Source organism: Eptatretus burgeri, chromosome 6 (assembly GCF_056783735.1).
Source record: "Eptatretus burgeri isolate ZD-2024b chromosome 6, Ebu_testis_v1, whole genome shotgun sequence".
NCBI lineage: Eukaryota > Metazoa > Chordata > Myxini > Myxiniformes > Myxinidae > Eptatretus > Eptatretus burgeri.
In genome coordinates this window covers 51309564-51327484 of record NC_140966.1, presented here as the reverse complement: position 1 = coordinate 51327484, position 17921 = coordinate 51309564, and the positions used below count along the sequence as shown (strand labels likewise).

The 17921-nt window shown below is 45.1% G+C and overlaps 1 protein-coding gene across 4 annotated transcripts in view; it reads left to right on the top strand.

Moving 5' to 3' along the window:
- LOC147024765 (glycine receptor subunit beta-like) overlaps positions 1-17921 on the top strand; it is a 68958-nt gene that overhangs the window by 18038 nt on the left and 32999 nt on the right. For all 4 annotated transcript variants that reach the window (XM_085885011.1, XM_085885014.1, XM_085885013.1 and 1 more), the window contains exon 4: positions 15469-15698. In XM_085885011.1, the coding sequence (XP_085741137.1) occupies positions 15469-15698 (230 nt within the window). The remainder of the gene's footprint in view (positions 1-15468; positions 15699-17921) is intronic.

Below are 17921 nucleotides of genomic sequence, written 5' to 3'. Positions count from 1 at the left end.
TCCCAAAAAGAAGGTTTCCTAAAAGGCTCCCTCTCGCGCTTCTTCTTTTTCTTCATCTTGGCTGGTGGTTCGGTTGGTTGGTCATCAGGAAGAGGTCCTGCGCCCGTGCCTTGGCGAGCGGGCCTGTCACAAAGGCATGGACGGAAGACGCAGCAGCGCCCGTTGCAAGGTGGACCTGTGCGTCCGGACGGGGAGTGCCGGAGAGGGTTCGCCGGCCGCGAGAGAGGTCGGGGCCAGGCGCGACCACGCTGACGGTCACGGGAGAGGGACCAACCAGACACAAAAGGGAAGTCGCGACTTCTTTCTTTCTTTTCTTTATATTAGGGTTTTGGTGTGAATGTCTGTGTGTTGGCGACGTCTGTAAAGTAGAACTGTTTAAGTGTTGCCATGTGTGCGCGTAGTCGGTAGTAGCTCTGCATCATTGCTTTTATTGTTCTGGTTACTATATGTGCATTTTGATTGTGTATTGCTGTAAATACGTGCCTTACGTGCTTGTCTGTGTGTGCGTGTGAATAAAATGCTTGCTTGTTGAACTGTACCCGCTCTGCTTCGTCTCTTTTCCTCTTTTATTGATCCTCCATCCTGCTTCATGTAAAGGGTTCGTAGTGGGCTTAATACGCCCGGTAATTAATCGGAACCGTCGAGGCCGACGATAACACCGCTCGGTTATCACTGTAGCACGGAACGGACCGCTTAAGCGGATCGTGTCCGGAGTCGGCCTGTGACGTGGTACGATCGCCCGGTCAACCATCCGCGCAGGTACTTAGGTAGATCGAATTTGGCGAGCAACCCTATCCTGCGCGGGTGGGCAATTGGCACGGTCGTGGTGGGGTTAAACCCCCACCCGTGACTAGCTCCCGGCGTTGTTCCGAGAGGGTCACGACTGAATTGTCCGTCCGGTGGGCGACGCGGTCGCGAGTCGAGTGACGTGACTGTCCGCACGCCGGCGGGCGCGAATTCGCAACAACTACAGACTTCAAGACACCGACGATTGAGCCATTAAAATAAAAAAAATCCTGCAAAATCAAACTGTTTTTTTCAAAAAATCTTTTGCCAAAAACACTCCCCGACACTCATTGATGAACCTCTGAAAATTTGGTGATTGGTTCAGCCATCTCTGATAAAAATGGAGACACAGACACACACCACGGCTCTCTTATAATATAGACGCATGTAGGATGAATCTGAATTGCAATGTGCAAGCATGCCCCACTAGTGTATGCGTAAACACACACACACACACACACACACACACACACACACACACACACACACACACACACACACACACACACACACACACACACACACACACCTACATGTATATATATATATATATTTGGGGGGTCGACCGGGAGCACGACTGCTAGATGGAGCCGCAAGCCGGCTCGACCGATCGCCCGGAATGTAAGGGTCGTTGCCCTGGATAAGTCAGGAGCGGACGGATCCTGACTGGACAGAAGTTCGCCAATGGATAGACCACGTGGGGTAGGGTGGATTGCCAACTTTTCAATTTACCTAAGTACCCACATTGTCCGACTACCGGGGAAGTTCACCCTCGGCCGACTTTGTCCGAATCGAGTCGCTATGGCCGACTCGGATCCGGCGTAACCGAGCGGAATTACCAAAGTCGGGCCGGACCAAATGAACAAGTTACCAACACTAATCCTCAAACACGCGTCATGTCGAGCCAATGCAAGGAACACAAAACGAGCTGATACATTTAACAATTGGGGTTTATTTATACAGTAATAATGGGGAGCTGGGGAACACAGAAGAGCAGAACTATACCAAATACAATAAATGCAAGTATATACAGCGAGCAAAACACAACAGTTTTCTACTTGTTAGATGGGCCAACGGACACACATACACACACCCAAGAAATGGTGGCTGATGCCTTTAATGCGGACTTCAGCTCAGAGGGACAGATGAGCTGAAGCCCAGGGACTGCCTCGGACCTTTCCACCTTGTGTGGTCTTCAAGCTGTTCGGACCGGGCACCAGCGTGGGCGAACTGGATCCAATCACCGCAAGCCACGATCCTTTCCGAGCTCCGGCGGATCCCCTCACGCTCCGGACCACGTGCTAGTGAGACGAGGTGCCGATACTTCCTGACCTGATGCGTCGCTTCCCCGAAGAACCACTGACCAAGATGAGGCAAAGAAATTGTACCAAACCAGAACCAAGCAGAGACCGCGAAGTGCTCCACGCACCAAGAAGAGCCAGCCGAGCCAAGATGAGGCCACGAAGCAGGACAAAAGCCACCCGAAGATCCAACTACTCCAGCCAAGCTGAACCAGCACCAGATCAACAACCATGGAATCTCTCGAGCCGAGCAGAGGGTCCCCGTCTTATCCCTCTCAGCCCCGCCTCGCTACCGGCGTGACTCATCCGCCCTCGCGCACCGCCCCCCCCCCGCAACCGCGGATGGGGGCTGTTTACGTTGCTTTCTGCCGGACCCGCCCCAACCGTCATTCCTGTTTATGCCGTTGAATCACAGGATGGGAGGGTTCTTCTTCTTCTTAGTTGTGGAGGAGGGTCGTTCTGATTGAACCCTAACTAGTAAAATGAATCGCAGTGCATTTACATCGATTTACCCATTAAACAATGGAAGGCGAGCTATCTATAGAACACATACTTACCGAGATAACTGAGCTAAAGGACATGAATGTTGAGTGTGATTGATTTCCAAATTTGCAACAATATATATATATATATATATATATATGTATATATACATATATATATATATATATATATATATATATATATATATATATATATATATATATATATATATATATATATACAGTATGTATATATGTATATGATATATGCATTATATGCCTCATGATGATTTTTTTTCAGGTCTTAGACTGTTGTGTGTGTGTGTGTGTGTGTGTGTGTGTGTGTGTGTGTGTGTGTGTGTGTGTGTGTGTGTGTGTGTGTGTTTGATACATACGTAAATATATCTTTCTATTGTATAATGTGGGGGGAGGGTGATCTGTAGTCAGAATGTCGTGAGTGTAGTATGGTCCATGTGATTTGTGGAGCATGGATTTACTCTTGGAAACGGAAAATGTCAGAGTAAGTCTTCTTTTAAATGTGACACTAAAGAGGCAGCATATGTCATTTATAAATAGAACAGCTCAGGATAAGATTGTATGTGTCGAAGAAACCTTGTTATTGAGTGGGGTCAGATGATGACTTGGGCACAAAAGCACAAGGAAAGCACTTGGCGCTGAAAAAGTACATAATCATGAACTGTTTGGTCAGCACACCACAAGCCATGGTGGCAAGCTCAGCTGTAGAGCCCAGGAGAAGGATGGAATACTTGTTTTTTTTTACTTGCAGCCATCCCACGAGGCAGTACAGCCTGGGAGATGGCACCTCCCGCAAGCAGCTGGCAGCCAATCACGGGACATGCTGCAGACGAAGGTGGTCCCAGAGTCCACGAGGGCTGTGTCCGCGCATGAGTACTGCAGTTGGAGTTGGACTGTTGTGGGAATATCATTGCTCTATGTCGCTCACTCCCTGCTTCATCGTTGGAATAGTGAGGATGGCTCGCTGGAGACATGGATGCCGCCTTACTATCCCATGCCTCCACTGCATCACTTCTGCCACCCTTCTGGTTTCACTCACTTGCACACCAGCAACATGTAGCCCTCACCAGCTTCCTGCCTGTTAAAGTTCTTGCCTGCTTTCCTTTTGTCAGTAAGAGTATAGTCTGTGGTGCCACAGTGGGTTAGAATTGTTTATTTCTTTATGTTTGCATATAAGTTTGCATATTGTCTCTCCTTATTCATGCCTGTCGGCCGCTTGGTTCATTCCATCCTATTTATAGTGTCTTCTCCACCCTTATCCCCCTTTTTTGTCTACATTGGCGAGGCTCGTATGAGAGCAAACACAAAACACACAGCAAGGGGGGCATGAGACAAGAGGGTTAGGAGAGAGAAGGACAAAACAATGGGGAACAGAGACATTAGGAGATATGTTGGAGGGATAGGGATGGGGCAGGGAACTTGGGGTATACAAAATGGACACTACATGAACTTTCAGGAAGGAAAGCAGGGAATTTGAAGGAGGTGGGTTTTGGCTGGATTAACGAGGGTAGAAAAGATCAAGGTTTTGGATGGGGGAAGATAAGAGGTGGTGGTGAAGAGCTGTTTTGTAGGCCTGGAGGGAAAAATGGGATTGAAGATAGTGTGGGAGTTTATTCCAAAGGTGCAAAAAAAGAGGAATTAAAGAGTGAAGGTGAGCAGTGATTTGTGATTTTGGTAGTTTTACAAGAAGGGGGTTGTTGGCGGACCTTAAGCATCCTGCGGAAATATGGGGGGGCGGGGGACATATCGCAGACAGAGCAGGGGGGAGGCAAGACCAGAGAGGAGATGGTGGAAGACAGAAAGACCACCGACCTGCCTCTGGTGAGAGAGTGAGAGGCCCAAAGACTCAGCCTCACCGCGGGAGATACCAATGATCCTAAATTCCTTGGTTTTCGCAGTGTGAAGTCGAGAAAGGTGAGAGGCAGGAGCACCAGCCCAGAGGGGAGAGCAGTACTCCATCAGGCTGTGGGCAAAAGCTTTGTATGTGGTCAGGAGCTCAGGTGGGCCGAGGAAGGACTTTGCACGACAAAGGATGCCGAGTTGGCGACTGGCTTTGGAGGCCAGGTTGGAAAGGTGGCTTTCCCTGGAGAGATCATGGCAAATAATGAGACCCAGAAGCTTGAATGAAACGACTAATTCCAGAGGATTGTTGAGAAAGTAGATGGGTGGGGGTGGGGGGGTCCAAACGGTCCTTTCAGAAAGACATTGTGAGAGTGTGAGATTTGTCAGGATTGAAAGGTATGTTCCACGTGTTGGACCACTTTGTGCTTTTATCCCGATCTGCAGAGAGCGAAGAAGCTACTGCTTGCTGGTCTGAGAGATGATAGATGGTACGGCAAAGGGTAAGGTGATCAGCAAAGAGATGAAGTGGATTTTCCAGAGTGTCAGAGAGATAATTACTTAAAACCAGAAAAAGAACAGGGCCCAGAACGCTGCTTTGAGGAACTCCAGCCTGAACAGGAAGAGAGGACGAGAGAACTCCATTTAGGGCCACACGTTGGCTGTGTCAGGAGAGGAAGTCTGCAAGCTATGAGTGGAGATGGCCTTGGATACCATAGGAAGAGAGTTTGGTGAGCAGGGCAGGGTGCCATACCGTGTCAAATGCAATCGATATGTCCAGGGATATGGCTCTGATTTCACGTCTGGCATTGAGAACCTCCATCCATTGTTGGGAGAGCAGAAGCAGCATATCCAGGGTAGAGCGACAGGGTCTGAAACGAAATTGATGATCGGAAATCAAGTCATTAGAGAAGAGGAAGGATTTAATATCTGTAGCGATGATGGATTCCATAATCATGCTGATGATTGGGAGAAGTCTGATTGGTCTGTAGTTCCAAGGATCTGTTTTTGCACCTTTTTTATGCAGGGTGGTAATGTTTGCTGATTTCCAAGCAGATGGCAGGTGACCTTGAGCAAATGAGAGGGTGAATAGAACAGAGAGAGGGGGAGCAAGAGCAGAGGAGCAGGTTTTTAGGACATGTGGGCTGATGCCATCTGGACCGGTTGCAGAACCTGAGTCGAGGTTTGACAGTAAGTTCTCCACTTTGTCAGAAGAAAAGGACACAGAGTCCATGGACAGCTGGCTGTGACTGGGTAAGGTGGGTACAGAAAGTGATGGGTTTCGGACACAATATTTCGATGCAAATACCGAGTTTAGACATTCAGCCTTTTCACATGTGGTATCAGCAGTGCAGCCACTTGAGGTAAACGTTGGGATGAAGGGGGAACATTCACCAGAAGCAGATTTGATTAGATGCCACCAGGATTTGGAGAAGGGAGAGAGATTTGAGAGTTCAGACTTGACCTTAGAAACATGTTGTTGTCTGGCTTTCCTGAGGGTAGATACATACTTGTTCCGAGCTTTATGGAAGGAATTAAGATTACCCTCAGTTGGGTTTGCTTTCCATGAGGCAAAGGCAAGTTGTTTCATGACAACTGCCTCACCACAAGCTTCAGTGAACCAGGGGCAGGAGGAAGGATAGGACAACTGAAGATGAGAGGGGATAAATCAGTGCACGAGAGAGAGCAAGTTTCTTTGAAAGAATTCCCAGGACGAGTTGATGTAGGAGAAAGTGCGATGGAATACCAGTCGAGAAGGTTGATGGCTCCTTGGAGACCCTGCCAGTCAGCCTGAGTGAAATGTCAAACTCGACTGCTCTGAGGTGATTCTCTAATAACAGCCAGAGAGATGTCTACTTTGACAAGCACGTGGTCAGAAGAATCAATTGGAAGAACAGCAGATATTTTCAGGGGAATTTGTCAAAATCCGATCCAGACGATGAAGCACCGTTGGTTGAGATCCGGGTCTGGAAGTTGACCGATTGAGTCAGTCCTAATGATTTGCATTATTATTTTTAATTACACCCGGACCCCAACATCCGCGCGTTCCGCATATTCATGGTTGATAACTTGTGACATGCTCCTACATTAGCGGGAAATTGCCCCGCATATTCGCGATTTTCACGGCAATTTTTTTTTTCACAAGCCTCGAGCATAACACAGTTCCAAAACATATCTTCCACGAGCCATGCACAAATCAACTGGATGTACAAACAGTACAATACTGAACATATACAAAAAAATATCTTCCATGAGTCACAAATATGACCTGCTTCCTGGACATGTATTGTAGTTTCGTGGGATAAACATAGTTTTGAGGGACATCTCACCATGTGCACTTTAAACATACAGTACTGTACTTACTGTACTGAAGTTTCGCGGCATAAACATAGTTTTTCAGGATCTCTCATGAGTGTATCATGTCATTCCCCGTGACCCCCGTGAGTTACTTACAGAATGAAAAGACTAACAGCATCTCTCATAGATGGCAAATGAACCGGATTTCATAGGTTTGACCCGTTTTGTTTGTGAAAATCCGCAGACCCATTTTAGTATCGTCAAAACTCGTATTGAATGGAAAGTTCGATCCATTTTTAAAATGCAATGTTTCGCTTCTATTCCACTAGCAAAGATTGACACACAGACTTAGATCTGGGATGTGTTCAGTTACCAAGCTTCTTGTGGAGCAGTCACTTCGCAGGGTGCACGGTTTTGATTCCCACCAATCCGTTTTGATTCCCACCAACCCATATTTCTGCAGGGTGCACTGGCTTAAGCACTCAAGCAAGCATTCCACCATTCGACACTGTTGATAAGGAATGGCTGGCTTGGCAAGCGATAGCAAGCTTATTGATAATGGAATACACCTGGGGTCTATTCAGTTACCAAGCAGCCAGAATTTCATTAGGAAGCTTGCTTGATTGCTTCAGACAATTTGAAAGTGCTCTACAAGCTGATTGTTTTTCATCAATGATCTCTCCAACTCTCTGGAAAATTATCTTTCTTTCTTTGCTGAGGATTCCATCCTCTGTCGTACCATCTGTCATCCCTCAGACCGGCAAGCAGCAGCTTCCTCACTCTCTGCAGATGTGGATAAAAATCACAAACTGGTCCAACACGTGGAACATGTCTTTCAATCCTGACAAATCTCACTCTCACTATGTCTCTCGGAAAGGACCGTTTGGAACCCCCCCCCCCATCTACTTTCTCAACAATCCACTGGAAGAAGTCCTTTCATTCAAGTTTCTGGGTCTCACCATTTGCCATGATCTCTCCAGGGAAAGCCACATTTCCAACCTGGCCTCCCAGGCCAGTTGCCCACTTGGAATCCTCCGTTGTGCAAAGTACTTCCTCGGCTCACCTGAGCTCCTGACCACATACAAAGCTTTTGTCCACAACCTGATGGAGTACTGCTCTCACCTCTGGGTTGGTGTTCCTTCCTCACACCTTTCTCGACTTCACACTGTGAAAACCAAGGCATTTAGGATCATTGGTATCTCCAGCGGTGAGGCTGAGTCTTTGGGCCTCTCACTCTCTCACCACAGGCAGGTCGGTGGTCTTTCTGTCTTCTACCGTCTCCTCTCTGGTCTTGCCCCCCCCCACTCTGCCTGGGATATGTCCCCCCCCCACCCATATTTCCGCAGGGCACTCAAGGTCCACCAGCAACCCGCTTATAGTAAAACTACCAAAATGACGAATCACTGCTCACATTCACTCTTTTATTCCTCTTTTTTTCCCCCCTTTGGATTAAACTCCCACACTCTCCTTCAATCCCATTCTTCCCTCCAGGTCTTCAGAACAGCTGTTCACCACCACCTCATTTCTTCCCCCATCCAAAACCATGATCTTTTCTACCCCTGTTAATCCACCCAAACCCCACCTCCTTCAAATTCCCAGCCTTCCTTCCTGAAAGTTCCCTGTCACATAAGGTTCTGACTTCTGAAAGTTCCTGTGGTGTCCATCTTGTAAACCCCATGTTCCCCGCCCCATCCCTCTCCCTTCCATAGATCTCCGAATGTCTCTATTCTCTGCTGTTTTGTCCTTCCCTCTCCCACCCCTCTTGCCTCAAGCCCCCCTTGCTGTGCATTGTGTGTTAGCTCTCATACGAGCCTCCACAATGTATACAAAAAAAAAAACCACACACACACACACACACACACACACACCCCTGGAGCGACCTGCAGCCGATACGCAACGTATCACTTGAGTAAATTGGCTGTGACATCATGAGCTTTCTCTTACCGAAAGACACGTCACCATCCTCCAGGATTCCACACGTAGCATCACTTCCGGTCACGTCTAATAAATAAATAACACGGTTTTGATTCCCACGAACCCGTTTTTTGTCACCTCCAACTTGCCATGTATGATCTATTGATGTATTGAGTAATTACGAGGTCGCTACATACAGACATTATACAATGGAAACATTCAGCATATCTTCTTGCTACAAACAGCACCATCTGAGCTTGCTACAAACAACACCATCTGAGCTGTTACCTTTTAAAAACGTTCAGCACAATCTGCCTGCAGATTGGAAAGACATAATGTCCTGTGAGTTAAAGAATGGAAACGTTCAGCATATTTATTAGTGTTATTAGCAGCTAGCTACATACAGATTAAGTACACAATGACATCGCTCACTACATCTATTATCAGCTACCAAATACAACATCACCCATAAAAAATCCCCCACAAACAATGCGTATACTACAAACCCCACCCGCAGTTACGCAAAATGCACGCGTCAAGCTCGTAGTGGAGCGTGCCTCCGCGGACCATGACACGGCCAAGGCATTCCCTGCAGAACTCGCGAGCTACATCAAGGAGATGGGCGACCTGTCGGAGTAGGTGTTTAACGCTGATGAGACCGGCTTGTTTTGAAAAAAAGATGCCGACCAGAACATTCATCTCACAGTGCGAGAGCAAAGCAGCCAGCTTCAAGGCCGCCAATGACTGGGTATCCCTTTTCTTCTGTGCAAACACCATAGGGGACTTAATGGTAAAGCCCATGATGCTCTACCGTTCCCTGAACCTGCATGTGCTGAAGAACAAAAACAAGCAGGCGCTGCCCATGTACTGCAGGGTGAACAGGAAAGCATGGGTGATGTCTTAACTTTTTATGAACTGGATCCATACTTGTTTCGTTCCTCAGGTCGAGAGGTACCTGGCAGGAAAGAACCTTTTGCTGAAGGTACTCCTGCTGCTTGACAATGCTCCTGGCCACCCCACGGACCTAAATGGCGCATCTTCATTGTCATTCTCATCCTCATCTTCATCATCATGTTCATCATTTTGAAAAGTTACGTGTGCTGTGTTTATTTTATTAAAAAAACTTGAAACGGTACAGGATATTGTTGTTTCTTTCGTTTCACTGTATGGTATGGTATGGTTGATCGACTTTAAAATGCATTCTTCAATGAAGTGGAAATGGTACCTGGTGTTGTCGTTTTTTATTTGTAAGCATCTAAATGAAACTGTAATCGTGCATTCGTGGTCGAAAACATTTTAAACTTTAAAAACTTTCCCCTTTGAACCAGGAATCACCGTGAACCGATAACATTATCCCCCTTGTCCCCATTGTACAAATTCCCCGACTTTGGTGGTATCACCATTTGCAGCATTTTTCATGAACCAGGAACCACCGCAAACTGAGAACATTATCCCCCTTGTCTCCATTGTAACAATGACAAAATGCTCGTGGATTTTTCCCCGACACTTGCGGATTTTTTGCGGCTCAGGAAATTCCCGGAACCTTTCCCTCAATTTCCCATTAAACAATGCCCCCATATTCACGGGGTTTTCCTGGAACGTATACCTCACAAATGTCGGGGTCCTGGTGTACTGCAATCAATTTAAACTATAAGAATCGTTTCCCCACCTTTCTTTCAAAACAGCTTTCTACGTCACCTGGAAGGTGCCGAACATTAATGTCAGTGAGTAAGTGAATGGTTCGAATGAGCTGTATGTAAATATATATATATATATATATATATATATATATATATATATATATATATATATATATATATATATATATATATATATACATACATATATATTGTTGCGAATTCGCGCCCCGCCGGCGTGCGAACGACAGCGTTTAACCAATAGCGACCGCTTCGCTCACCGAACGTGCAATTCAGTCGTGACCCTCTCGGAACAACGCCGGGAGCTAGTCACGGGTGGGGGTTTAACCTCACCACAACTCAGTCCGCATTCTACCCGCGCGAAATAGGGTCCGATCGCCGAATGGTCGATTTACCTAAGTACCCGCGCGGGTAGCGTACCGAGGAGTTGTACCACGCGCAGGTCGACTCCGGACATGAACCGCTTTAGCAGCTCGTTTCGTACTGCAGGGATAACCGAGCGGAGTTATCGTCGACCTCGACGGTTCAGATTATTTATCAGAAACTTACACCCACTATCAATCCCTTACGTGATGCAAGATGGAAATTCAAACAAAGGAATGGACGCAGCGAAACGGGGAACAATTGGACAAGCACATTTATTCGCGCCACACGGCAGCACGTATTTCTAATAGGCAACAGTTATACAAAACAATACACGTATACAGTCAAGCAAGAAAACGCAAGCAAGGAACAGTGCAGAGCTACAACCGAATAAAAGGCAATGTACAAGCACTTAATCAGTTTCTACTTTACGGACTGGCGCCACACACACACACACACACACACACACACACACACACACACACACACACATTTACACAGAACCCCCCCCCCCCAAAAGGAAGTCGCGACTTCCCTAAGTGTGTCGTCGAGTCCTCCTTTGCGCGACCTCAACTCTGAGCCCCTCCGGCGTGGTCCGCGAGCTCGTACCTTGCGCCGGCACATGTCGCCGTTCGACGCCACGAACGGGGTTTGGGAACGAACAGACAGAGCTTTCGCCGCTATCCCGGTGTGGACGGGGGGGGGGGGAGGGGGGGGAATGGCAGGCGCTCAGTCCCACCAGCAGGGTCTCGAGACTGCACTGACTGACCCTCTGACACCGACAATCCTCCGACTCAACAGTCGGGAACAACGACTGGGACCATCGACCAGGCAAGACCAAGACAAAAACCAGACCCAATTCGACGACCAGCTCTCTAGCCGCCTTGCGCTCGCCTTTTTGTAAGGCGGGGCCCCGCCCTTCGCTCCGCCCCATTCCTTGCTCCACCCCCCTTCGCGGCGTTTCCAGAAAAGTCTCGAAGGGGCGGGGGGGCGTTCCTCCTCCCTGGCTGCGTCACACCACACATCCTCCAATCGGGAGCGAGCTGTGCCACCCCTCCCCCTTCTCACCAAGCGCGACGACGATCCGGCTCAAGATTCAGGCGGGAGAAATTCGAGCGGGAGTTGTCTTTCCACGCCCTTGCTGCTGCCACCCCGCTCCTTGCTCCCGTCCCGCGGAGATCGTGACCGCGTGGTGCGCGTTGAATGGCAAGTGGCGAAGATGGTGGTGGTGTAGTTGTTGAAGGTGGCGTCGTGGTGTGAATGGCGTCGTTGTTGCGATGTTGGTTGTGGCGATATTCGTTGTTGTGTTGTTGCACCAAAATAACGACAGCAAAAGAAAACCAGCTAACTGAAGAATCGCAGCCCGAATGGATCACATATATTCCCTCTATACAACGGGTTTGGGCTAACTACACATGAACTTAGCGTCATAACTGATCTAAGGACCCTTTATGGTGTATTGCGAATTTCCACAGCCGTAACAATATATATATATATATATATATATATATATATATATATATATATATATATATATATATATATATATATATATATACACATACATACGTATATGTATTTTTATATACATGTACATTATATTTGTATACTATACATACACACAGGCATTGTTCGTTAAGGTATCGTACACTACTCCTTCCCAATTACATATCCAGGCGATGCATAACGCCATCGCTGGGTGCAGAAGGGAGTACCGCACTCAGTTTTCACTCCGTTTGTTTGTTTTCTTGTTTGTTTGTTTGTCTGGCATATATCTCAGCCATTCTTTGATCTAGGAAACTGAAATTTGGAGAGAAAAGTGAAGATGTGCTTTGGCAAAAACACTATTTTAATTTTTTTTATTAATCAATTCATTGATTTATTACTTAATTATTATCGATTTATTAATTACTTATTTGCTTTATTTCTCATCTTGGCAATATCTCGGGCATCTTTTGAGCTATGAAGCTGATATTTGGACACGACACTGAACAAGTGTAGCCTGGTGTTGGCTCAGTGGTTAGGGTGGCGGCTTGGGATCTGAGGGTCCTGAGTTCAAGCCTCGTAGCCCGCTGAATTAATTCACCAGGGGGTTGACTCAGCCTGCCATCCTTCCAAGGTCGGCAAAATGAGTACCAGCTTGCTGGGATGACCGAGTCATTCAAGTATCCTGCGTCAGAGTGGCGACCTGTCCAGGATTGTGCCCAATAGCCAAGGAGACTGCTTCGGCAGCACCAACGCTCTGTACAGAGTATGGTCCCAATGGACTGAACAAGTGATTTGGTTATAAAAAGGGTATTTTTTATTTATTGATAAATAAAAAAAATATTTTATTTTTCGATTAATTACTTAATTTTCAAAAAGTTACAGATTTGGATGAAACGGTGGTGGTTTCGGGATGCTTTCAGCCAATTGGTTAAGAAATAAATTATTTTACGATTATTTTTAAATTTATTTTAATTATGCAATTAATAAATTAATCAATCAATTACTGCACACTGCTCCCTCCCAATTTCGACTCCACGTGCTGCAAGGCGGCATGGCGCCCCAGCGATGTCGCACGCTGGTTGATTGTTTTTTACTTATTTGGCATGGGGGCAGTGTACTTTGAATATACCACTACTTGTATCTTTCTTTGTCAATTGATGTATCATACAAACTAAATAGTAAAAGCATAATAATTACATTCATTAATATTAATATACTTATTTTATATATTTTATACATTAATATACTTATTTTACCTTCATTTATTTTTCCTGTCTTTTAATTTATATAGTTTTATTTATTATAAAGACAAAGTCTTGAAAGAATAAGAATAAAATTATACAAGCAAGAAAGTCGTATGATACATAATTTGGTGTGTGTGTGTGTGTGTGTGTGTGTGTGTGTGTGTCCGTCCTTTCTGCACTCTGAAACCAATGGACGGAATAAGTTTAAGTTTGTTGGTTGTACTTTGGGTGAACATGGGAACATTCTACTCAGTTGGGATGGCCACCTCCAACTTACGTTTTTACTTTTATGTTAAAGTGAGGAACTATCATAAGAAGTGGGTTCATTAATATACCCGCAAATGCACTCCTGTCCCACTGAGCAGAATAACTTAAAAACTGCACGTTATCATTCAAAGAAAATCACAAAATCTGGAAATTGTACAAGTCATTGTAAAATATGACAATTATTTGTGTTGTATTATCATGAAAACTAAAGTCGTCATAGATATCATGAAAACTAAAGTCGTCATAGATTTAGCAAGACGTCATAGATGTGGGGGGAATGCATTAAAACATGCGTGTGTGGTTCTTTGTTTGTTTGTGGGGTTAAATGCATTGAAACTTACTGGTTGCCCTCACGGTGTGCATCAGAACGTTCTACTAAGTTGGGATGACACCTCCAACTTAAAGTTTCCCTCTTGGTGCTCCCGTCAGGAATAGGTGTTTCAAATAATTATGCAGTTTTTTGTCAGTTGTGAGTCCCATGATCATGCAGCTTCCTATGAAACTGAAGGCATGATAAATTGTAAGCAAAATCAGGACGACGCAATTAAGCATTGAAATAAAAACCAAAAAAATTACATATATTAATATATACGTACATATACATGGATTTGCCAAAGAAAGAAAAGGATGAGAGGAAAACTGAAAACTTACAGCAGAAAGATGTATTCTCAACTTCCATTTAAAATGTAATGGTTCGGATGGTGAGCTTGGGATCCTCGGGTCCTGAGTTCAAATTCTGCTTGGCTGTTGAATTAATACGAGGTGGCATTGACTCAGCCTGTCATCCTTCCAAGGTCAGCAAAATGAGTACCAGCTTGCTGGGATGATTGAACCATTTGAGAATCCTGCATCAGAGTGGTGACTCTTCCAGGATTGTGCCCAAAAGCCCAGGAGACTGCTTCGGCAGCACCAATGCTCTGTGCCGAGTATGGTCCCAATGGATGGATTTAAAATGTCCTTTAAATATTTATTTTGATGAAAATAATTGTGAAAAGTTAAATGCGTATATGAATTGTAATGCACAAATATTGGAAAAAACAATGATGTGAGGTGACCAGCATGCAGGTGAAGGAAGGAGGAGCAACCACAAATGTTATCCACATAATTAAGAGCTGCTCAAAAAATAATGATGTGTCTTAACTTGATGCTTTAGCATAGAAATTCATTGCACAGCTACACCAAAGATCCATAAATGTGATGGTACATTGAAAAAAAAATTGCCAAAGTGCAACGATTGGGATGTACTGCACTCAAACTTCCACTGTAATGGTCCTATCAATGTAAACTTTCCTACCTTGTCTCTTCTGAAAGTTGACTGAAGCGAAGATTGCTGAACTATGACCTGCTGACCATTTGGTAATTCCTCGACGTATGCTGCAAGAGCTGCTTGGCGTTTGGCAGCCAAAAGCTGTCATAATACTCATGTTAATGTAAAAGTTCCATGACAAGTGGAAAGCCTACCATATATCATCCCTGTGAGAGGAAAGCTTGCTGGTGGGGTAGTCAGGGAGTATTTAACCAATGAGTTGTTGAAGTATGTTTGTGCCTTTGTACAGTGACCTTTGTGCCTTTGACTTTGTTTCTGAAGTTAGAAAAACATGCACAACTCAAATTGAGCTTTCAATACTTACCAATACCAATTAGTTGCTTAAATATTGTGAAAGTGTGAGCAACACTTTGATCCTTAATATATTGTGTGCCTCATATAAGGGGATTGTAAATCCCTTAAACTTACTTATGATTCATCGAAAGTACTGTACTTGAATAATCACAGGGTTTTGTTGTATTTCAGGATTACAGAGTGAACATATTCATCAGGCAACAGTGGAATGATCCTCGCTTGCAAATTCCTGATCATATCCGTGGTGTAGAGACATTGACTCTTGACCCAGCATTGATTCGCTGCATGTGGCGCCCAGACCTTTTTTTTGCTAATGAGAAGATGGCAAATTTTCATTCTGTCACAAAGCAAAACACTCTGTTGTTTGTCTCAGGAAATGGAGATATTTTGATGAGTATGCGGTGAGTGACCTGCTTTGTGAAGCACATGATGTGCACACGAGCACATCTACACACACACACACACACACACACACACACACACACACACACACACACACACACACACACACACACACACACACACACACACACACACACACACACACACACACACACACACACCATTATTAAACATCTCTCCTTAACTGTTGTTGAGCCATGTTGGTAATGCATGCCGAACCTTGCACATGCGGATCCACCTTTTGGTGTTGCATGCCAGACCTCACGTATGCACATTTCCAACTTCAAAATGGTGTAGTAAGGCAATAGACAATGTGTTTGTGTGGCAGACGATGCTTGTTGGTCACACATGGTGCAGCAATAGATGTAATGAGACACAATTTGTCGTGTCTTTAATGTGCACAGTTAAACGATAGGACTGGTGTTAGCTCAGCGGTTAGGGTGGCTGACTGGGGATCCTCGGGTCCTGAGTTTGGGCCCTGTTGGCTGCTGAATTAATACTAGGTGGGGTTGACTCAGCCTGTCATCCTTCCGAGGTCGGCAAAATGCATACCAGTGTACTGGTATAGGGACACTGCATCAGCGGCATAGCCGCGTCCCTAACGAATGATGCAACCAGCAGCCAGAAGGCTGCACTTGTAAGAGAGAGTAAAACAGTCTTACCATCTATAATTGTGAAAGCAAGTTCAGCCCAAGCAGAAAATTTCAAGCATTATGCTGTCCAGATAACCTCGAATAAATGTGAAACATGTTTGCAACTATCCTATTTTCTATGCTTGTGGCATACCCCTTTTGAAGATAATTAACGGCGTTATTTATTTATATCTTTAATCAGGTGCATCCTCGACCACTGCTCTCGATGGGGTCTTAAGGCATATCCTGGGTTACCTCGCTGGGGTCTAAAGTCGCCATGTTTTTTTGGCCTGCTCAACCACACCCTGACTTGGAACAGGCCACAACAATTTCTTTTTGATAAAGTTTTTTTTTCACTTTCCTCACTCATATTATCCCATCTCTGTTTATCATACGTATGAAACGCTGGGTACATTGCATTACTTATAAACACCTGGAGATGCCAGCGTTCGTGGCTTTATTTCATTTCCGCACATGCTCTAACATCGAGAAGCTCTTAAAATAAGCCAAATTACAAAAGTTAAGCTCCAGAATTGAACTTAGCAGCAGTTCCGACTGCTAAAAAAGTGCTAATTTGTCCAATTATAACATTGCTTACTTGCCAAGCCAGGCATGCACATCGAAGTGCTTGCTTACGTGCTTACCCGGGTCGAAAAACCAGTTAAAACCAGTACACATTTTCAACTGGTCTCTATTGGTTCTAATTGGTCTTTAACTGGTCTCTATTGGTTTCAACTGGTACCAGTTAAATTCAGTCAGAATTCCAATTTCCCAGTTGAAAAAACCAGTAGCTCATATTTGTACCAGTTAAAGTCTTACTGGTTCCAGTTGATACCAGTTGCAATGTACTGGTCCCAGTTGATACAAGTTGCAATGTACTGGTCTCCCAGTTGATACCAGTTACAATGTACTGGTCCCAGTTGATACCAGTTAGTTAAATACATGTATTTCAACTGGTAATATATCACTCTATTCCAATTTCCATATTAAAACCAGTAAGAAACCAACTGGCTTTACTGGTACCAGTTGGCTACTGGTTTTCAACTGGTACCAGTTGACCAGTAAGCTACTGGTCTTTACTGGTTTTTTGACCTGGGTAAGCCATTTGCCGAGCACCCTACAGTCAATAGCGGTAGAGTTCGTGTCCTGATCGGGATGTACAGTCGGCAGCTAATACAAGGTAGAGGTACATATACAGCGCACAAGGACGTGGTACATCTGGGTAGATTTGGATCTGGAGGGACTCTCTGCGGGTGTGTGGACATGCCATGCCAGCTATGGGCACTGTGGTGGCAAAGTTTCATTCCATATCTTATGGCGGTTTTATCAGGTTTTCCTTCATCCACACGACTGTTTCTAAAGCAATTCCTTATCGGGTTTGCTTTACAAAGGTTCTATGTTTCTCTTTCTGAGTTTCGAAGCAAAATATATTTGATAACACCCTATTTCTGAGCCGTGTGCTGTATTAACGTGTTTTCTAAGTTGCCGAGGCAATTTTTTTTCCACCTGTCAAATGCAACTGTTTATAAAGATTAATGTTTGTGCACATCTCCTTGAAACATCGACATAAATGCAACATTGTTATTCGGT